This window comes from Hemitrygon akajei, chromosome 8 (genome assembly GCF_048418815.1).
Source record: "Hemitrygon akajei chromosome 8, sHemAka1.3, whole genome shotgun sequence".
In the NCBI taxonomy this organism is placed as follows: Eukaryota; Metazoa; Chordata; class Chondrichthyes; order Myliobatiformes; family Dasyatidae; genus Hemitrygon; species Hemitrygon akajei.
The window spans coordinates 77812425-77833833 of record NC_133131.1 but is presented as its reverse complement, the minus strand read 5'-3'; the positions used below and the strand labels follow the sequence as shown (position 1 = coordinate 77833833).

The 21409-nt window shown below is 37.7% G+C and overlaps 1 protein-coding gene across 2 annotated transcripts in view; it reads left to right on the top strand.

The window, feature by feature from the left end:
- Positions 1-14412, top strand: part of trim33 (tripartite motif containing 33) — a 199205-nt gene extending 184793 nt beyond the window's left edge. Inside the window, exons 18-20 of one of the 2 annotated variants that reach the window (XM_073054071.1) lie at positions 4135-4287; positions 7090-7164; positions 10680-14412. In XM_073054071.1, coding sequence (XP_072910172.1) covers positions 4135-4287; positions 7090-7164; positions 10680-10895 — 444 coding nt within the window. In that variant the 3' untranslated portion in view covers positions 10896-14412. The remainder of the gene's footprint in view (positions 1-4134; positions 4288-7089; positions 7165-10679) is intronic. The other variant, XM_073054072.1, reaches the window with a different exon arrangement.
- The last annotated feature ends 6997 nt before the right edge of the window (positions 14413-21409 follow it).

The following is a 21409-nucleotide window of genomic DNA, read 5'->3' as shown; positions in this document are numbered from 1 at the left end:
AACCAATCATTTGGAATCAAATGTTTTTGCCAGGTATCTTGGGGTTGTGTGCCTGAACCTGTACCACCAGCTGTTCCTGGCACTCAATCTCTGCCATCTGTCCCACACCCCTCCTGTGGTGCTCCATTCTTCCCAATTCCAACATTCTTTGCTCCTGCTAGATTTATAAACTTGCTCTCCACTCCACGTTGACAAATACAGTACTGTGCAAAAGTATTGTGCACCCTAGCTTATATACAGTGCTTATAAAAGGTATTCAACCCCCCCCCCCCCCAGATATCATGTTTTATTGTTTTACAATATTGAATCACAGTGGATTTAATTTGGCTTTTTTTTTTTGACACATCAACAGGAAAAAACTCATGTCAAAGTGAAAACAAACGTCTACAAATAGATCTAAATTAGTTACAAATATAAAACATCTGATTGCATAACTGTTCACCCCCTTTCAAGTTAGTATTTAGTAGATGCATCTTTAGTGGCAATTACAGCCTTGAGTCGGTGTGAATGGGCTCTTACCAGCTTGCACATCTGGACAGTGCAATTTTTCCCCATTCTTTACAGAACTGCTCAAACTGTCAGAATGCATGGAGATCATGAGTGAACAGCCTTTTTCAAGTCCAGCCACAAATTCTCAATTGGATTGAGGTCTGGACTCTGACTTAGTTGCTCCAGGGCATTAAATTTGTTGTTTTCAAGCCATTCCTGTGTCACTTTGGCTTTATGCTTGGGGTCAGCGTCTTGCTGAAAAATAAATCTCCCAAGTAGTAGTTCTCTTGCAGACTGGATTAGATTTTCCTCCAGGATTTCCTTGTATTTTGCTGCATTCATTTTACCCTCTACTCTCACAAGCCTTCCGGGGACTGCTGCAGTGAAACATCCCCACAGCTTGATGCAGCCACGACCATGCTTCATGGTAGGGATTGTGCATTTTTGATGTGCAATGTTTGGCTTATAGCATTTAGTCTGAACCAAAAGCTCAATTTTGGTTTCATCAGCCCATGAAACCTTCTTCCAACTGACCTCAGAGTCTTCCACATGCCTTCTGGCAAACTCTAGTCAAGATTTCATGTGAGTTTTTTTTCAACAGTGGCTTTCTCTTTGCCACTCTCCTATAAAGCTGCGACTGGTGAAGCACCCGGGCAACAGTTGTTATATGCGCAGTCTCCCCCATCTCCACCACTGAAGCTTGTAGCTCCTCCAGAGTTGTCATAGGTCTCTTGGTGGCCTCCCTCACTAGTCCTCTTCTTGCATGGTCACTCAGTTTTTGAGGACAGCCTGCTGTAGGCAAATTTACAGCTGTGCCATATTCTTTCCATTTCTTGATGACTGACTTAACTGTACTCCAAGGAATATTCAGTGACTTGGAAAATTACTTGTATCCATCTCTTGACGTGCTTTTCAATAACCTTTTTGCAAAGCTACTTGGGGTGTTCTTTTGTCTTCATGGTACAGTATATTGTTGACTCACCAGCAGTTGGACCTTCCAGATACAGATGTATTTTTACTACAGTCAATTGAAACACATTGACTGCACACCAGTCTCCAAAAACAGATCCCCATTTAACTAATTATGTGACATCTAAAACCAATTGGCTGCACCACTGTTTAATATTAAAGGAGTGAATAGTGTTCAATTATTTGTAATTAATTTAGATCACTTTGAGATCTGCTTTCACTTTGGAAAAATTCTTTTTCTATTGATCAATGCCAAAACAAAAGCCAAATTAAATTCATTGTGATCCATTGTTATAAAACATGAAAACTTATGGGGGGTGGTGGTGGTGGTGAATAATACTTATAGGCACTGTAATAGGCACTGTATATGTGCCTAGGACTTTTGCACAGTACTGTACATTTCCTGTCAAATTTCTCCTTGTAAGCATGTAGAAAATGGCCACTGGAGGGTGAAGTAACTTTACCAACAATTGTCAAATGCATGCTGGCATGCTGCCTACTACAGGGAGCAGGATCATCACTGAAAGTAATAATGAATTGCAGCTACAGCACTCTGTGGCTGCCTTGACACTATTCACATTCTCTCTCAGTTGAGATGTCTGAATTGAGTCTTGACCTTCATATGACTAAATTTGGAGGTCAACTTGCAGTCCCATAGTCAGATCTGTGGGTTTATAGATTATGTTTTACTTCCAAATTTGGTGCCCATTTTCTGACACTTAATTAAATATTTATCCTTAATGTGAGAATACTGAGATGTGTACTCACTGCAGTAGCTACTGTATGTTGTACTAAAATATTAACGGGACAGTGTGTGCACTGTAAATCTTGTAGTTGACAATTTAGTCAACTTCAATGCACTTTTAGCGATGACCCTACTACCCTGTAGTAGGAAGCATGCACTACTCGTTGGTACACGTCACTTCACCCTCAAGTGGCCATTTTCCTCATGCCTACAAGGGGAAATTCGACAGGTTGCATTGCCAGTTGTATCAATCCTACCCAACAATTTGTACTTTCAAGCCAGGTCATTAAGATGAAGAGATGCCTTCTGACTTTTTTTTTAATAAAAGCTTTTATATATTTAAAGGTAACGGTAGGTAAATACTTGATAAGAAAATTTGTGAAAAATTATTTGGAAGATGAAAATATTGGAGTTGAAATTTTAATTGAATCTGCTATGATTTTCTTTAATGGGAAAAGTAGACCAGAGGCTGAGTAGCCTACAGCTATTTAATCATTTGTATATTTGCTCTTCCTTCACCTTGGATGCTTTTTTCCCTCAAAACATTGACTACTTTGCAACCTAATCAGAATCCTCTGCCATCATATTTGCCCTTCGACAAACCCAGTATATTTAGATTTCAGAGTTTTGTTGCACAACTGGTGCATATATTACCTCTTAAAGCCTCCACGTCCCCCATATGGTGGAAAACTAAATTGTACTCATTAACTCTAGAAACCTAGAAAGGAAAGGAACTGAAGAATCCCCACTATCTGCAACTCCCCCCCGCCCCCCCCCCCCCCCCACCCCCCCCACCAGATCTCAGCTTTTTAAGTCCATTACCAGCCTTGGTGTTAAATGTTCTGCAATGCCAAGAATAAATGATGAATAGGGTGAGAAACTAGCAATTTACTGCTTGTACCATTGTTTTTTTTAATCTTCTCATGTTCTCCTTCTGAGCTTGTGGCATCCATGATGTTTGCTACTCCCCATTATCCCACTTTCCAGTAAATTATGACCACATGACTTATTCCCTCTCCCTCCCTCTGCCTCCACACTGGCTGAAGTTGTTCAGGTACTATTTTAAAACAGCAGCAGCATCATATCCCCTTAAACATCCACCTTTGCAAACTATCACACCACATTCAACCTCCTTGTTCTTGAGTCTTTGGGTGTTATTTTGGAAGTAACAACAGTTCTCCCACAGTTCATTACGTTTCCCATGCAACACTACAGTATCCACTTATAAAAATTGCATTTTTTTTATGCTTCATGCTTACCTCCTTTTAATTGACCGCACATCTTCCATTGTCAACTCAGTACAACTGCCTTCACTAAGATCCACTTGTATCTGTTGGATTATACAGAAGCATTTAGATCACAGCCTTCTAGCATTTGAATTTTTGCCCAAGATTTCCTTAGGACTTTAATTGTTATTCATACAGTGACAATATTTCCAGATGTGGAGCTCAGTATCCCTTCGTTTTATCACCTATGATGCAGTCATTTCCAATGTTCCTAAAAACCAACTTGTTTTGGGATGAACAGTTATCTTCTCTAGCTGAACTGTGGAAGATGGATGTCATTGACTCCAACCAAAGTTGATTGAAGACAGAGCCCTGAAATTTTCCCCTTATCCTACATCTGGTTATCACCACCTTCTCCATGATCCCTTTTAAGCTTCACTATTTATTTAAATCAAGCTTTGTTCTTGTTTCTGAAATCAGCTTTGCTTCAGCATCATCGATGTTCTGAAATGCACTGTTTTTGTTTATTAAAAATTAGAGATACAATGCCGTGAAGTAATTATTTTAAAGAATCGATGCAAATGAAAAGCACTTTTTTATATCAGTGAGTCTATCGTAGAACTACATTTTATTCCATTTTGTCAAAATGTTATTTAGGCTTTGAATGTGCGTTGAAGAGAAATCAATCTTCCTTTGTCTCTCTAGGTTCCTGATTACTACAGAATTATTAAAAATCCAATGGATTTATCCAGAGTGAAAACAAAATTGCAGAAAAAACACTCTCAGCATTACCAAACACCAGAAACCTTTGTGGCTGATGTAAGGCTCATTTTCAAAAACTGTGAAAAATTCAATGAAGTAAGTATTACTTGTGAATTTGCACATGTAAGTTCTTGAAGCACACCAACATTTCCGAGTTCCGTTGCTATGATAAACTGTGTAAAAACAAATTGCATTTGGAAACAAAACATGTAAAACATTAGTATAATTTGATGCATTTTCAACATTATTGAAGTGTTTAGCAAAAATAATGGTATTTGAAGGTAATGGTATTTGCATGTGCAAAAGTTCTGTAATGACATTCATCGGTAATTTCATGACTACATTCAAAGCAAACAGCAGTAATGTAACAAAAAAGGAAATTGGCAAAGTTGCTAGACTTAATAAGGGTACAATTTAGTTTTTAAAAATGGAGGCCTTCTAAAATGTGGGAAAATTAGTGTATTAATTCACATATTAAGGATTCTGCTGGCAAAGTTAGCATTTATTGTTCATCCCTAATTTCACTTGAGAAACATGGGAGTGTGGTGAAAAATGTTTAACTGCTAACTTTGTAGTTTATCTGGTGAACACAGTTCCATAGTGCTTTTAGATGCAGAATTTCAAGATTTAAACACAGAATTAAAGGATGAATTGTCCTTACAAGTCATATGATATATAACTTGAAAGATTACTTGCAGATTATAGTGGTCCTTGTGCCTGTTGCCTTTGTCCTCTTTAGAGGCAGAAATCATGTGCCTTGGTGTTTATACACTGCAGTCAAAGGATTTAAACAGGAGTAGAAATCCTGTAATTTGCAAAATAGAACTGGGTTTGGACTGCAATTCATGCACTTGGGTGTCCATAATACAAAAAAATAGAAGCACTGGAAGATTCAACAGTTTTCAAGAATGCTAACTAAATTGAGAGGGTACTATTAGCAGTAATATATACTTTGATATATTTATCATTCATTGAAGTTGAAAAGAGTATATTTGAATTAATTAATTAACAAAAATGCCAAAGCTCTCAGGGGTACACCCCACTACATGCTACGTAACAGTAGCTTATTACACCTGTATTTTGGTAAAGCTGGATTATTACTGAAGTTGAAAGGAATTAAAGGATGTTAGATATGTGGAGGAGATATTGAGTGTTATGTTGGTGTATAGTTATTGAGTTTAGTGACTATTTTACAAGTAATTTTGTGTGAATGAACTTTCAGCTTCAAAACAAACTTGTATCCTGTGTCCTGACAGAAAATATTTCAGCAAACTTTGTTTTATCATCCTTTTATGGTTGTTCTTTCAATTTGGCTAAGTAGTTAACAATTTTCAGCTGACCTTAGAAATAATAACTTTTCATAAGGTGCATTATTTATCTAAAGTAAGACAAATAGCAGAAACCAAGCTTTTCAAGTGATAAAAAGTTCAAAATAAGTTGAATGAATAAGTTGAATAAGTATAATGACATTTTAAAATTGGCATTGTACGATCAATGCCAAGATATGTTTTTGGCAAAATACATTTAAATTCCTTCCCACAATCTGGAATGCCTCAGTGCTGCATTAACTGCTTAAATTATTGCTTAACTGGAATTATTCCAGAAGTGGTTTTAAAGTTAGATTTGCTGGTTATTTGCTTTGTGTGGTAAATTTGACCACATCAGGTCTTGTGTTTGCAGCAGAAGTGATATACACCTGTGGTTTAAGTTATCTTGATTAGATGTGATTCGATAGAGGCCTCACCAAATTTATTTGAGCTTGGGTATTTATTTATTTATTTATTTAAGACCACAGTGTGATTATTTTGACAGATCAAAGCTCAGGGTCTCTTTGCTTATGCACATGCAACTCTCAGTGTAATATTTTAAAAAGAATATATATATTCTTTTAAAAATATTATATAAGAATCTGTGTATCTCACCGATGCCCTATATATTTTAACTTTTCCCACAAGTATTGAAAACATTGTTAGGTTTCCTAATTCCTTCTGGTACCTGCAGTATGAGCATTGTGGATATCATCCAGATAATTCTGTTCAAGTTCTGCATTTAGTTATCATTCAGATAAATACTTTTTCTGTCAAAGTGGGCTTTGTTATTTCTGCAATATACTCCATTCATCAGATCTTTATGACTCATTTTCTTGGATACCTTGATCCAGCAAACTTAGCACTAAATCTTTGCCCTTTTCTCAGTTACTATATAAATTAAGAGTTGCAAAATACCGATTCCCATAGTATCCTATTCATTGCATCTTGTCAGTAATTAATGCCTACTCAATTGTACTCTTGGATAGGCAGTCGTTTATTCATGTCACTGTTATGGCCATGTGCACATGTATTCTTTGATAGTTTATACTGATTTTGTTCTTTCTTAGCAACCTACAGCCATGGAAACAAGATTAGTCATTTGCAGGGGATGTTTGTCATTGTGATGGGTAGCCTAATTAATATCCATGGGTAGATTTTCTGGTGGTTTGGTATAGTGCCATATATGATCTACAAAGATTTCTGTAGAATATTGCAAATATGGATACCAGTTTTACAGATCCAATAAGCTGTGAAGATCTTTTTTTCCCCTTGCCCAGCATTTTTCTTTCCTACCATCCCCTCACCCACAAAATCACCACTGCCACTACCATTCTCTACAGATAATTTTCTCCCCCCCTCCCCTTTGTACATGTTACAGGTACTCTGATTTTGGTTGCTTGCAAAGCTAAGTGCTTTATATTCTTAACTTTTTGGTCCTTTGAAAAAAGATGCATTTTCTCTGTGGTGCAGATACAGTATGCACTGAACAGGGTAAATGGTACAGATATTAAGGAAGCTTTTTTGATGTTTATCTATATCCATGCAACATAAAACAAATTTATGTTATGAATTTTGTTGTCTCATAAAGGTTACCCTATTACCTGGGGTTCAAAATGGTCCTCAAGTCTTCATGGGGACCAAAGAAAGGGAAATGAGAACCAAGGTAAAACATAACCCCTGCTTTTGACCAACCTGTTCCTTTCTCTTCAGCCTGTAATCAGTTGAATCTTGTTGTTGATTTAGAATATTACATATGATGATGAGAAATAGTACTTCACTAAGGCATGGCCAAAAATCTAGCAATAGCCACTGCACTTGAATTGGATCAAATTCACTGTGGTGTGATATTAGGCTTTCGCTTTGGGTCAAATTCAAGGAGCACGAGTAAGACTAATGAGTAAAGGTTTGTGTCTTTGCACCTTACACCTATGGATTTGTACTATTTTTTGCATTAATTGGCATTCTCATTGGAATGGCATGAAAAACTGAACGTCATAATGATACAGTATTGGCTTGTTCATTCATCTTAAGTATATTTGGGGAGTTAAGCGAGCTTCAGCGTACACGTATATTTTTGCATGATCAGGATTTTTTTTTGTTGGGTGTCTTCAAAGGAAAACATTCAGTTTAACTGAAACAAATATTAAATCACTTTATACCCTCGCCTTGAATTTGGAGTAATTGGTTTTAACATTTCTGTTTTCCCTTGGAGAGATTTCTTTTATATGATGGAATAGGGAAGAAACACTTTCCAATTTTTAATTCTTATCATTGATCGGAAGATCCCCTGTTAGAGTTGCTTAGCATTCAGCAGAAAGTTAATGCTTTGTGTTCTTTGAATATTTCAACATTTAATTCCTAGACTTGGGGAAAATAAATTACCTGCCAGCTGTTCTAAAGATTTTACTGAACTCAGTTTCTTATTAGCAATCCATTCATTCTAATATCCTTTTCCCTGCCCTATCACTGTTCACATCTGTGCACCATTCTTCACGTATCACCTCCTAGTGTCTGTTGCTAACCCCACCCTCCAATCACCACTCCATCTGTATCCATGAATCAATTGCCAGCTCTTGCCCCACTTCTCGCCCTTACCTGTGTACTGGCTAGATTCAAGTTTATTTTGCCATTTGCATTTACAACCAACGCATTCAAGTGTGTACTGGGGGCAGCCGCAATTGTTACCCGCACATTCCGGCACCAATATAACATGCCCAGAGAGCTCAGCAGAACAACACAGAACAAAACAAGCAACAAAGCCAACAGCAAAACAAGCCTTATTCTTTCCTCCTATCTCCATACCTACATAGTCTTCTAAAACCAGGACACTAATTATTCTTCTGCCTCCAGTAGACTGTGATTTGGATGCAGACAGTGGGCCTTCAACTACTCCAGCAAATTCAGAGATTTGTAGACCCAGGACTTCAGATTCGACTCTCGATATTGACCACAGGACAAGCGGATCACCGTTCAGCTGGCATTAAACTCTAGACTCCCCGATAATGGGATCTTGAACACTGGGCCTCGAGCTCTGGTCTCATTGATTCATGAACCCAGGAGTTCATTAGACCTCATTCCTCCTGCCCACATGGAACTTCAATTCCAGAGCCCACTGGCAACTCGCTGACCCTTGGAACTACCAGTCTTTGTCAGCACTGGTTTGTCAGCTGGATATTCCGCCTACTCAGCAGATGTCCCACATCAGCATCGCTGTACTTTGAATGCAGAGCAGAAATGGAGACTCATTCCTCCACGTTCCTGCCCCTAACATCATAACCTGACCCCTTGCTCCCCTCTCTGTTCTGAAAAACATCCGCACAAACCCTAAAACACTTTAAAAAAAATCTGAAACTGAGCCACAATGTCAATGAAGGTTGTAGCTTGGCACCATCTTGACCAAATCTTCCCTCTACTTTTTCAGTCCAGGTGAAAGGTCTCAATCTGAATTATTGGTAGTCCACTTCCCTCCATGGAGGTATCCTGACCATATTCATTGCTTGATACAAACTCCTAACTGTAATAGTTGTAATGTTGCTGCCATTGAGAGTATTATTTCCCTGGTTAAAAGCGTTTGGGAAAAGAAATATGCATCTGTATCTGTATTGTTATGTATTTATATATAAAATTTAACAATTTAATGTGATTTTGGGCCCGGTAGTAACTACATCTAAAGTTATGGATTCAAGTCAGCTCCAAAGACTGATCATGTTGTCTGTGGTGACAATGCAGTGGTTGTGTGCTAAGTTAATTTTCAGTACTGGGTCCTTGTTTCAATAGACCCCCAAGATCTTATGACAGTAATTGGGTAGTTATAAAGCCATTCAGTATAGAAATGGGGCCAACTGAGTTCACGTTTTATTTTCCCTTAATTCCTTTTATTTTTCTGTCATTCTCATCAACTCCCAGAATCTGACACTCAGCTGCACATTAAGGGGCTATTTACAGTTGCCAATTAGTTTACCAACCAGCACACCTTTGGGATGTGGGAGAAATCCAAAGCACGGGGAGGAAACCCATGCAATCACGGGGAATATTCAGACTACACACAGCACCCAAGATTAGGGTTGAATCTAGGTTATTGTTGTGAGACAGCAGTTCTACTAGTTATTATTTCTAAATATGAATTCATAACTATTCAATAAAGAAGCACTGTCCTGAATAACATTTATCCCAAAATCAATTTCACAACATGATCTGGGAATTCATCTCCTGGTTTATAGAATCTCATGTACATGTTGACTCCATTTACTTGCAATGCCGTCATGTCAATAGTTGGATAGGAAGCATTGATATGCACTTGTATGAAAGACCATTTAAGTGTAATTTGTTTTTGAGATGCGGTTTATATCCTAGATACGTTTCTGACTTGTACTATGGTCTTAATGTAAATAATGCAGAACTTGCCTCTTAAAATGTTTTGCCTAATTTGTACAACTTTGTAAGTGTTTAGTGACCATGTGACAAGTGTTAATATTTTATGTCAGTGTGTTAGTACAGGAAGTGGACTTGCCGCATTAACAAATATGTTTATGGGAGCTCTCTTATAAGAGGATAATGATGAAAATCTTTCCTTAATTTTGAGATTTCTAAGATCTATAGATATTCCTTAACATGGGGTATGGCTGTTGTCTCCAGATACAAATTATGTAACAACAAAAGTTTAAATCCGGGTGCACTTTATTTTGAAGATTTTATACACCAAACATATTTTCAGAGCTAATTAAAATGTGGGCTCATTTTGTATGCCTGTTCTAAGCTTCAGAAAATTCATACCAGGATGTACTCCTTACTTGGAGCTGCTGATTTGCCTGTGTCATCTAATGAGGGCTAATGGCTCTCTGCTCCCTTAAAGTGGAAAATTTTGATTGTAGGCATTGAGTTCTTGTAGGTGAACTTAAAAGCATGGAGGGCTTCACAGGTGATCCTATCCTTGCTGAAGTCCACAGAAGGAAAGTTGCCAGCAGTTACCATTTGATTTCTCGCTTACTCAGACACAAAGAGTCTGAAGCATAATTAAGATTTTAATCCCTCTCCCAAATGAGAAAAGTATTCTTAGACCATATTGAGAATGTGTTTGCAGACCGATCTATCTTCTAATGAACCCAGACTTTAAGCAAAGCCTTATGGAGAAACTGTTGTATTACTAAGATTAACTCATTTGGCTGTTTCACTTTCTAGGCAGACTCCGAAGTGGCTCAAGCTGGAAAGGCTCTTGAAAGTTATTTTGAAGCAAAGCTACAGGAAGTTTATCCAGACAGAACCTTTACACCTCTAATGGAATCGGATTCTGATCATGAAGAAGAAACTCGTATAAGTGAGGATTCAGATGATGACTTTGTTCAACCTAGGCGAAAGCGGCTAAAGTCAGATGACAGACCAGTGCACATTAAATAATTTTCTCCTTCTTGCGGGGAAGATGAACTTGTTAGATCTTTTTTGCCCTTCTCGCTTGAAGTGAGCCGATACACCTGTGGCTATCTGCTTGTTGATTGTAAAAGCTGATACCCACCAAACAGTATTTATTAGAGTTTTAAAATGTTTTTGTACAGATAAATAAGACTTTGTTGCATTTGTTCATTTCCTGAATACCAGGAGTTTTTCCAGACTCTGCTTTTTAAAAAAAAAAAATCCTTGCCTTTACTGATGTAATTATGATTCTTTGTGGTAAATGTTGTAGAAGGCTTGTATTTTATTGGCATGCACAACAGAATATTTATTAACTCTACACACCTTTAATTTGCATATTTAGAATTAAAAGTTTTATTTGTATAAAATGAAACCAGCCCAATTATCACTTTGGATACATATACTTGATCTTGCCTTTCAAGTGGCTGTCGCGATTAGTTATCTTGTTTCAGTAATTGAGCCTTCAGAACAGATTAAATATTCTGTGCTATCCATATCAGTGTTCTTGATTCCAATGTGGTGTACATGTGCACTATAATAGTTGCTACTACACCATAAACTGTTTAAGGATTACAGTTGACATACCTTTGTATCTTAAAAAAACAAAACTTATTTATTTGTTTCCAATCAATTATACTTAGTGAATTTTATATGTGTTTAGACAGAAACAAAGGACAGACAAATGTGAACAATATCATGGTCTATGATACAGTTCCAACATGTTTCAGCAATCTATCTTACTACTTCTACTCTGTACTATCTGGATGATGTTCCAGTACTTTCCCCCTTGGGCTTTTGTTTCCATGTTTTCAAAGTTATCGCAGAATTCAAGGCAATGGCAGAGTACTTAAATGCTTGTTGATCTCATTCTTTGAACTCCCGAGTCTTCATAATTTGGTACCACATAAACTGAGAACAGAATCTTGAGTTGCTTTCTTAATTGAAAGGTGTATATACTTGATTATTAATCAACTGGAATTTATTTTTCTAGCTCATTAACCGTTAAGTGGATTTGACAAGTCGTTGATTTAGTGGGTGTATCATATCTCTTGTCCTTTGGAATCTTTCCATAAATTTGGCAGGAGCTACTGATACTTCTCCATGCTGGTTGAGATGGTGCAAAGTGAAATTAATTTAACTAGTCTCAACTCAGGGCTCAGTCCAAAAAAAAACACAAATATATCCATAATGCCCAGAATTTGATACCAACATTTTGATGTCTGTCCTAAGAGTGGTTGGAAATGAGTCACAATAGTGCATCTAGCACAACATGATATTTCAAAATTTTATGTTTAGTGCCTTTTTTGAATATGTTGAATATCAGAATGTGATCAGCAACAACAGATAAACTGTATTTAGTCATGGAGTTTGCTGCTGGGTAAAGATTTGAAATTTATACTTAAGGATACTAACAGATTTGTCAGCTTTCCTGTGGTTTCATTTCTAATTCAGGAGCTGATATATCAACTGCATTTGAGTTTTTATTTACAATGGAGGATTACTCACGATGAGACATTGCAAACTGTGGTCTACATCATACTGCTCTTCTTCACTTTGGAACTTTGTGCCATTCATGCTGAGAGCTAAAAGTGGATATGTGAACAGTTAAGAATGGAACCACAGGAGTTTACTCTGCTAACAATGAGCTATTCACTTACAATTTGAAACTAGTTGTAACAGATACATTTGGAATTGGTATAGCTACTTAATTTTATAACATGAAATCTCAACAGGATTTATAAGAAATTAGTGCAAATTATTTAAAATGTGCAAGCAGAAAGCTGAAAATATTTAAACAATTTAATGCCATCTAAATGATTTTTCTGTCAGTAATATTGTACAAAAAATATGAAGTTTATGAATGGAATAGCCACTGAGACCAAGGCATCTGAAACCTGTCGGATAATGGAATATGCACTGAGTGATTACTGTATGACTTGTACAATCTGAGTCTGGACAAAGGTGAGTATGGTATCATGGCACCCACAACCTATGCCTTACAGCACAAATTGAACATTAGTAAGTACTTTGAACCATGAATTATGAAGTGTCAAAATTCCTGGAGGATTAGAATTATGGGCATTAATCAAATCCTCATGTTTTAATGTGCAAGAATCCCCATGCAATCCATTTAATTTATGCAATGCTAAATTTTATGAAGGTAGTTGAGATATTTTTTCCTGGTACTGCTGTGCAACTGGTTGATTTCTATGTCTTGCTCTCCTTATAATTGATGTGCTGCATATGGTATTTTACAGTGAAGGTTTTAAATGGCATATAGCTGGAGTTCATATAGCCCTTCAACTAAATTTTCATAATGCTAGTTGCTGCTGATGGTAAGATTTTCTTTAGAAATCTACATGAATCCAATTAATCTTTCAACTAATTTCTGGACCTTGTCTCATGTATTGATCAATCTTAGTTCAATTTGTGTATTTTTTTTCTGCTTCTGTTCTGATATTCCTTTGAACTTGGATTTGAGAAAAAATGACACATTAGCTGGTGATTAACAAATTTGTAATAGGTAATGATGATGGTACTCATTGATAAAGTTGCAAATCAACTTCTCAACTCCAAAGAGCAAATACAATGTTTGGGTAGGGTTTTTTGAACCCAGAATTTATGCTTTTCATGTATTTCAGTAGACCATATTATAATCTGATCATTGTGAATTTAGAACAAAGTTGCATTAATTCTAAACAATTGATTCTTACTGTAATTCTGTCAAGCACCAGAAAATACTGGTGCTGGTATTCAGTTGAAAAGATGGAGTGGACCATTCATATATGCAATGTCTTGCAATCAACAGAACCAATGTAAGATGAATTGTGAAGTTGCAATAATAGCATACTTATTAGTTGTGCTTTACTACATTGTGATTTGTGGATTACCTGAAATTTAAATTGATTGTATGACATGATATTGATGTTATGAATTGGAGCAGGTTGAAGGAACTTGGACTTGATCATACAGCAAACATTACTTTGTATTCACAAGCTGTTTGTGTATGCCATCAAAGTATACAGCCTTATTAGCTACTGATCATAAACTTGAGTCAATCGTCCTATGGATGAATTTTAAACGACTTAAGCTGTCTTTTTTTAATGATTGCCAGTTATGACTGTTGCACCCGCTGTGTTTTTGCTAGTTTTGTAACTTAAAGTTTACAGTATTTTTGTCAAAATGAGTTATTTAAAAGCCTGTCAACAGTTTGTAAATATTAATTGTTTAAAATATTATGGAATGTTGTGTTGTAGATGATAAAAATTGTTGCATTAGAACAGAAGAAAAGCTTTAATTGGAAATATTCTCCCTGGTCATTTCTATTAAATTGTACAGTGGCAAGGGCCATGTAGTGAGGAGTGTTTTCCTTGTGCTTAAAAGCAGATGTGGCCTTCAATTCAGCGCAGGCTTCACTCAAATAAAACTCAAGGTGTTATTTCTGTTGAGATGATTATTGTTTGTTCTATTAATAAAAGATACTAGATTTTTAAGCCATCTAAAAGGTTTCAACTAAATCAATTTAAGCCCATTAATTTAGCAGCAATTTTTACAAAGTGGCTGAAAACCTTTAATTCTGCCCATTTTGAAACAACGTTGGACCAGCAAAATCTGATGGTTTTAACTGGTATTCTGCTGCATGTTGTCATTTATCCAGTTAAAGGTCACTATTAACCTTGGACACTATAGTAGCATAGCGGTTAGTGTGGCACTATTAAAGCTTGTCGCGTTCAGGAGTTAGAGTTCAAATTCGACATTGTATGTGCTCCTTCTGAGTGCTTAGGCTTCCGGGTGCCCCAGTTTCATTCCACAGAGCAAGAATGTACAGGTTAGTAGGTTAACTGATCATTGTAAATTGTCATCGGTAAGCCAGTGTGAAATATAGGGGTTGCTGGACGGTGTGGCTCGTTGGACCAGAAGGGCTTTCTCTGCGCTGTGTTTCTAAATAAATGAAGTTGATTGATATTAAAATTTAATGATTGATCGGGAAAGCAATTGGATTGTAATAACATTACAAATAGTCTTACCAGATGTGACTTTAGTGATCGCAGACTCATGGCAATTAGGTTGCCTTAAATAGCTTGACAAACCACCTCGTTTTCAATCAAAAACATTAAAACTAGACATGCAACTTGACATCGAACAAGATGCCAAATTTAAACGTGCCTAAGTTGCATCCAGCCGATCTGCAAAGTCCACGTGAATAAAAGGTCTGGTGTCCAAAGTGAGAACACAGTGACCATGGTTGTATATGCCTCACCAAGTTAGCAGACTCATTCACAGCCTTTGGGGAGCATCTATCCAATATCAGGCCCAGAGAGGTGATGGCCTGTATTGACTCTAAAAATTAAAATGTACATCTGTCATATAAGCAAACTTGATTATCACTAATTCTTCCTCAGTAACGATTTGTTGACGCCATATTGAATTAGTGGGGAAGAGAAAGAGGGACCAATACATAGACTGGCTTGTTGCCTTAACGTACAACATCCAAATCCCACAAAATAGAACCCACATTTGCATACAGCAATTTACACTGGACAACAAAGATTCTGCTTCTTGAATACTTTTGTGTGTGTCTGATGGATTTTGGTCTGCTGATCATGAAAATCACAATGAAATTTCCCTATTAGGCACTATTGTTTTGAAAACTATATTTACTATTTCAAATCATAATTTCTGGTCAATTTAAAATGTTGCCCACAATGTAAGCTGTAAAGTTTTCTATATTGTCCATGCATGCATAGGCAGGGCAGGACAGGTTTCGGAAAGACTATGACAGCACCACGTGCACATCATATGCATATCGTTTATCTGTATATTGTTTTACAATCACATTGATGTGCATGCTCTATGCCTATAGCAAATTGTGCTCACAAATGAATTGTATTTTTTGTAAAATTTTTGCAAAATGTCTCGCCAATATTGCAATCGCTGCAATACTGTCTGTTATATTTGTGGCTCGTATACACTTAAATCTCTTGACTCTTGATAAGAAGGCCTATGAGCTCTACTTTGGGTGTAAAATTAACGATGCAAGCCAAAGCCTTGGCTCCTCACATTAATTGTGCAATACATGCTGTCAATCTTAAAACTTGGCTTAGAGGTACTTAGCCATTCGCTGACCCAATGATATGGCGAGAGCTGTTTGGTTTAGTTATAATTTCTAGGTGGTATAATTTTGTTTGCAGTCAGTGGGTTTAACCCTTTGAGTTTCTGCTAAACTAAACCATGACTCCGAATAATTAGTGTCAATAGGCATGCATTTAGTTTGAACTCAGTTTATCCAAGCTTGAGATTTAGAAACTAAAATAGTTGGTTTTAAAATATTTCATAATATAGAAATAGCTATTTGAAGAATTGCGATCACCCATGTTGCATTTTGGGCGATATAGTTTGTTTAGCAGTGTTGCATTTCTTCAGTGCATTTAAAATTTCAAAGCTTATTGTCCTTGGTATTTTGGGGTGGAAATAGTTTTTGAATATGCAACTTGTGGCAGAAAGTTGTATCATTGCCAGCAAAGTTATTTAACAGTACTCTGTGTTTATGAAAATTAGCTGCATTAGTTTGTGCATTAGCATCATTACTTTAAATCTTGGCGTGGTCAGTCTGCTGCTGTTCACACTGCTGACTCACGACTGCACTGCTAGATCCAGCTCAAACTGCATCTTAAAATTCACTGCCTAGACTACAGTAGCTGGCCTCATCACCAACAATAATGAGTGCAGAGAGGAGGTAAAGAGGCTTCTCAAATGGTCCGAGAACAACAACCTGAGTCTCAATGAGGGTAGACAAGACAAAAGAGATGATTATTGTCTTATGGTAGGTAAAGGTTGACCACTCCTTGGCCCGTCAATGGCTGACATGGAGAGACCTGAAGAAGAGAAAGTTCCTTTCTGTGCACATAATGGACAATGTAGCCTGGACTCACAACACCTCTTCACTCATCAAGAAGGCACAGCAGTATCTACACTTCAAGGAGATTGCGGCTTGCAAGGCTCCCCGACCCCATTCTAACAACCTTCTGCAGAAGCACTATCAAGAGTTCCCTGTCTGGCTGCATCACTGCGTGGTACAGAAGCTGCAAGGCATCAGACTGCAAGACTCTACTCAGGATAGTAAAAACTGCTGAGGCAATTATTGGTCTCCCACCCCCCGCTATTTGTGACATTATCTGGGAGCATTGTGGACAAAGGGCCTAAATCGTCGTTGAGAATCCCTACAACACATTCCAAGATTCACTACTGACAGGAAAGAGACAAAGAACCATCAGGACAAGGACAGCCAGACTATGTAACAACTTCCCTCAGGCTATGAACCGAATTAGTACCCTACCACCACCAAGGACTTGACACAAAGACAGCAAGCTGTTCACAGTTTACCTGCGGTGTACTTTATTACATGCATTTTGAGTTGAATCAAAATGAACCTGGTCAGGTATCAGATCTCTCAGTGGGAGAGCATTTTGGAGATAGTGATCATAATTCTATCTCCTTTTATAATAGCATTGGAGAGAGAGAGGAACAGAAGTTAGAAAACCGTTCAATTGGAGTAAGGGAAATTATGAGGCTATCAGGCAGGAAATTGGAGGCTTAAATTGGAAACATGTTCTCAGGGAAAAGTATGGAATAAATGTGGCAAATATTCAGGGGATATTTGTGTAGAGCTCTGTATAGGTACGTTCCAATGAGACAGGGAAGTTAGGGTAAGGTACAGGAACCATGGTGTACAAAGACTAATACATCTAGTCAAGAAGAAAAGAAAAGGTTCAGAGAGCTAGGTAATGCTAGATATCTAGAAGATTATAAGGCTACTAGGAAGGAGCTTAAGAAGGAAATTAGGAGAGCCAGAAGGGGCCATGAGAAGGCCTTGGCGGGTAGAATTAAGGAAACCCCCAAGGCATTCTACAAGTATGTGAAAAGCAAGAGAATAAGACGTGAACGAATAGGACCTATCAAGTGGGAAAGTGTGTATGGAACCAGAGGAAATAGCAGAGGTACTTAATGAATAGTTTACTTCAGTATTCGCTATGGAAAAGGATCTTACTGATTGTAGTGCTGACTTGCAGCAAACTGAAAATCTTGAGCATGTAGATATTAAGAAAGAGGATGTGCTGGAACTTTTGGAAAGCATCAAGTTATGAGCCTGATTGAATTTTTTGAGGATGTGACTAAACACATTGATGAAGGAAGAGCAGTAGATGTAGTGAATATGGATTTCAGCAAGGCATTGGATAAGGTACCCCATGCAAGGCTTATTGAGAATGTAAGGAGACACGGGATCCAAGGGGACATTGCTTTGTGGATCCAGAACTGGCTTGCCCACAGAAGGCAAAGAGTGGTTGTAGATGGGTTATATTCTGCATGGAGGTCGGTGACCAATAGTGTGCCTCAAGGGCCTGTTCTGGGACCCCTACTTTTTGTGATTTTTAAAAATAACCTGGATGAGGAAATGGAGGGATGGGTTAGTAAGCATGCTGATGACACAAATGTTGGAGGTGGTGTGGATAGTGTGGAGGGCTGTCAGAGGTTACAGTGGGACATTGATAGGATGCAAACTGGGTTGAGAAGTGGCAGATGGAGTTCAACCCAGATAAGTGTGAGGTGGTTCATTTTGGTAGGTCAAATATGGTGGCAGAATATAGTATTAATAGTAAGACTTGGCAGTATGGAGGATCAGAGTGGTATTGGGGTCCGAGTCCATAGGACGCTGAAAGCAGCTGCATAGGTTGACTCTGGTTAAGAAGGCGTATTGGCCTTCATCAATCGTGGAATTAAATTTAGGAGCTGAGAGGTAATGTTGCAGTTATATAGGACCTTGGTCAGACCCCACTTGGAGTACTGTGTTCAGCTTTTTTGATACTTTATTTACAATTTTCAGTTTTACAAAGACAAAACATATAGAAGACATACAAAACAATACAGAGGAGATGCAGTTCCAGGTGGAGCATAGACAAAACAAATCAAAAACAAAACCAAAAAGGCTGCCAGACAATTTACAAGATTACATAAATAGACTTTCAAAAAAAAAGTTGACACAATAGTGGTATCACGGAAACAATGTAAAATAAAATGAATAAAGGAATCTGGTTAGGCACCGCACCCACTCATGAGACTAGGCAGGTCAAGATCACTATGTATGTGAGGTAATATGTCACTGAGCCAAGAAAGGTCCTCATATTCTCTCAAATATATTCTGTGTATTGGGTTTGTGCAGACGCAGTCTTTCCATTTGTATAATAGACAACATCTCCTTGAGCCAGTGTGCAAAGGTAGGTTGAGTAGTAGACTTCCAGGTCAGAAGAATAAGTTTCTTAGCCACCACCATTCCTAGATGCAGGGCAATCTGCATGTCATGCGGCAACTTAAGAGTCACTGCAGAAAGTCCAAAGATGGCGAGGTCGTGATTGGGCTGAATGTCTCTAGAATAGGCTTTTGAGTGCCACTCCAAAATTGCAGTCCAAAAGTTGTATAATGTAGGGCAAAACCAGAAAAGATGTGCTCGTGAGCCCTCAGCAGAGCGGCACTTGTCACAATCAGGAGACACAGATGGGAAGATGTGATTCAGTTTTGTTTTTGAATAATGCAGTCTATGCATCACCTTGTACTGGATTAACCTGTAGCATGAATTAATAGAACAACAGTGAACGCAAGAGGCATTCAAGAAAGGGATAAGTGGTGGAAATAGGCTCGAAATGTGGGCACTTTTCCTTAACATAGTGTCTAACTTGGAGATAGCGAAAAAAATGTGAATTTGGAAGGTTAAACTTAGTGCTTAATTTGTGTGAATGATGCAGATTGGCCATCGATATACAGATCTAAAAGTTTTGATACCCGTCTCACTCCAGACTGCAAACACCCCATCTAATTGTCCAGGCTTAAATGAGTGATTTTGACAAATGGGAGCATGTATGAAGACACTGGGAATTTTGTTGAGCCACTTTTATCTGATTTAATATTCGTAAAGAACTCTTTAAGGTAAAGTTTTGTTGGATTGGCTTGTCTGTTGAGGCATAAGTGGAAAACAGAAGAGCAAGAAGTGAAGAATGTTTAACAACAGAGGCTTCCAGTTGTAGCCATGAAGGTTTTTCTTCAGTCTCAGCACCTCCACGTTTCCAGTGTGTAAGAGCTATTATTAGCTGTCCAATAATAATGTTTGAAAATTGGCAAACCAAGACTGCCCTTCTTAAGAGGTTTGTGTAGGTGAGCCTTAGATATCCTGTGTGATTTATAGCCCCACACAAAGGGTGATATGATAGAGTCAAGTTTCTTAAAAAAGGATGCATTTAAATATATAGGCAGGTTTTGAAAAAGATATAGAAACCTGGGTAGGGTCACCATTTTGATCGCATTTACCCATCCAATCATGGATAAGGGCAATATCCTCCAGGACTCGATATTTGTTCTGAGTTTTTCTAAGGATTCTGTAAAGTTAAATTTAAAAAGATGCTTTGGGTTCTTAGTCAGTTTAATCCCCAAATAGGTGAAACAATCTTTGTCTACTCTAAAAGGCAACTTTTTCCAAGAAGTCTTCAGTAAATTGATCCACCAAGGGCATGAATTTGCTCTTTCACCAATTTATGGTATAACCAGAAATACTCCCAAAGGAATTTATATATTCTAGCAGGATGGGAATAGAGACCGCTCGGTCGGCTAGACAAACAAGAAGGTAGTCCGCGTACAGGGTCACACAGGTCTCAATATTGCCCAACTTAATACCTTTAATGTGTGGGTGGGCCCTAATGCTGATTGCCAGGGGCTCCAGCGTTAAGTTGAACAGCAGGGGGGACAATGGGTCCCTTGGCAAACTGCACATTGCAGAGAGAGTGGTTTGGATTTATCCCCATTTGTGAAAAAGAAGGATTTTGGATTAGTATATAATATTTTAACCCATTCTATAAAAGTGTCACCGAATCCAAACTTTTTGAGTGTTGCAATTAGATAGGGCCACTCTATCATATTGAATGCCTTGTGGGCATCTAGAGTCACTATAGCAGCTCTGTCATCTTTCCCATAATCAGCATACAAAATATTGAGAATTTTGCGGACATTACGAAAGGAGTACCTGCCCAGGATAATTCCCGTTTGGTCCGGGTGAATGATATTTGTATATGCTTACCGAGCTGATTTGCTAACACTGTTGTAATTATTATTTTCAGATCATAGTTTAGTAGTGCAATGAGCCTATAGTTTCTAGGGTCCGTTTCCTCTTTATCTTTTTTTAATAGGACACAGATATTTGCTTCACTGAGAGAGGGTGGGAGCCTCTTGTTTTTAAAGGTATCCCGAACCATTCTCAGCAAAGTCAGTGTAAGGACATCTCGATAGATAGATGGATAGATAGATAGATACTTTATTCATCCCCATGGGGAAATTCAACTTTTTTTCCAATGTCCCATACACTTGTTGTAGCAAAACTAATTACATACAATACTTAACTCAGTAAAAAATATGATATGCATCTAAATCACTATCTCAAAAAGCATTAATAATAGCTTTTA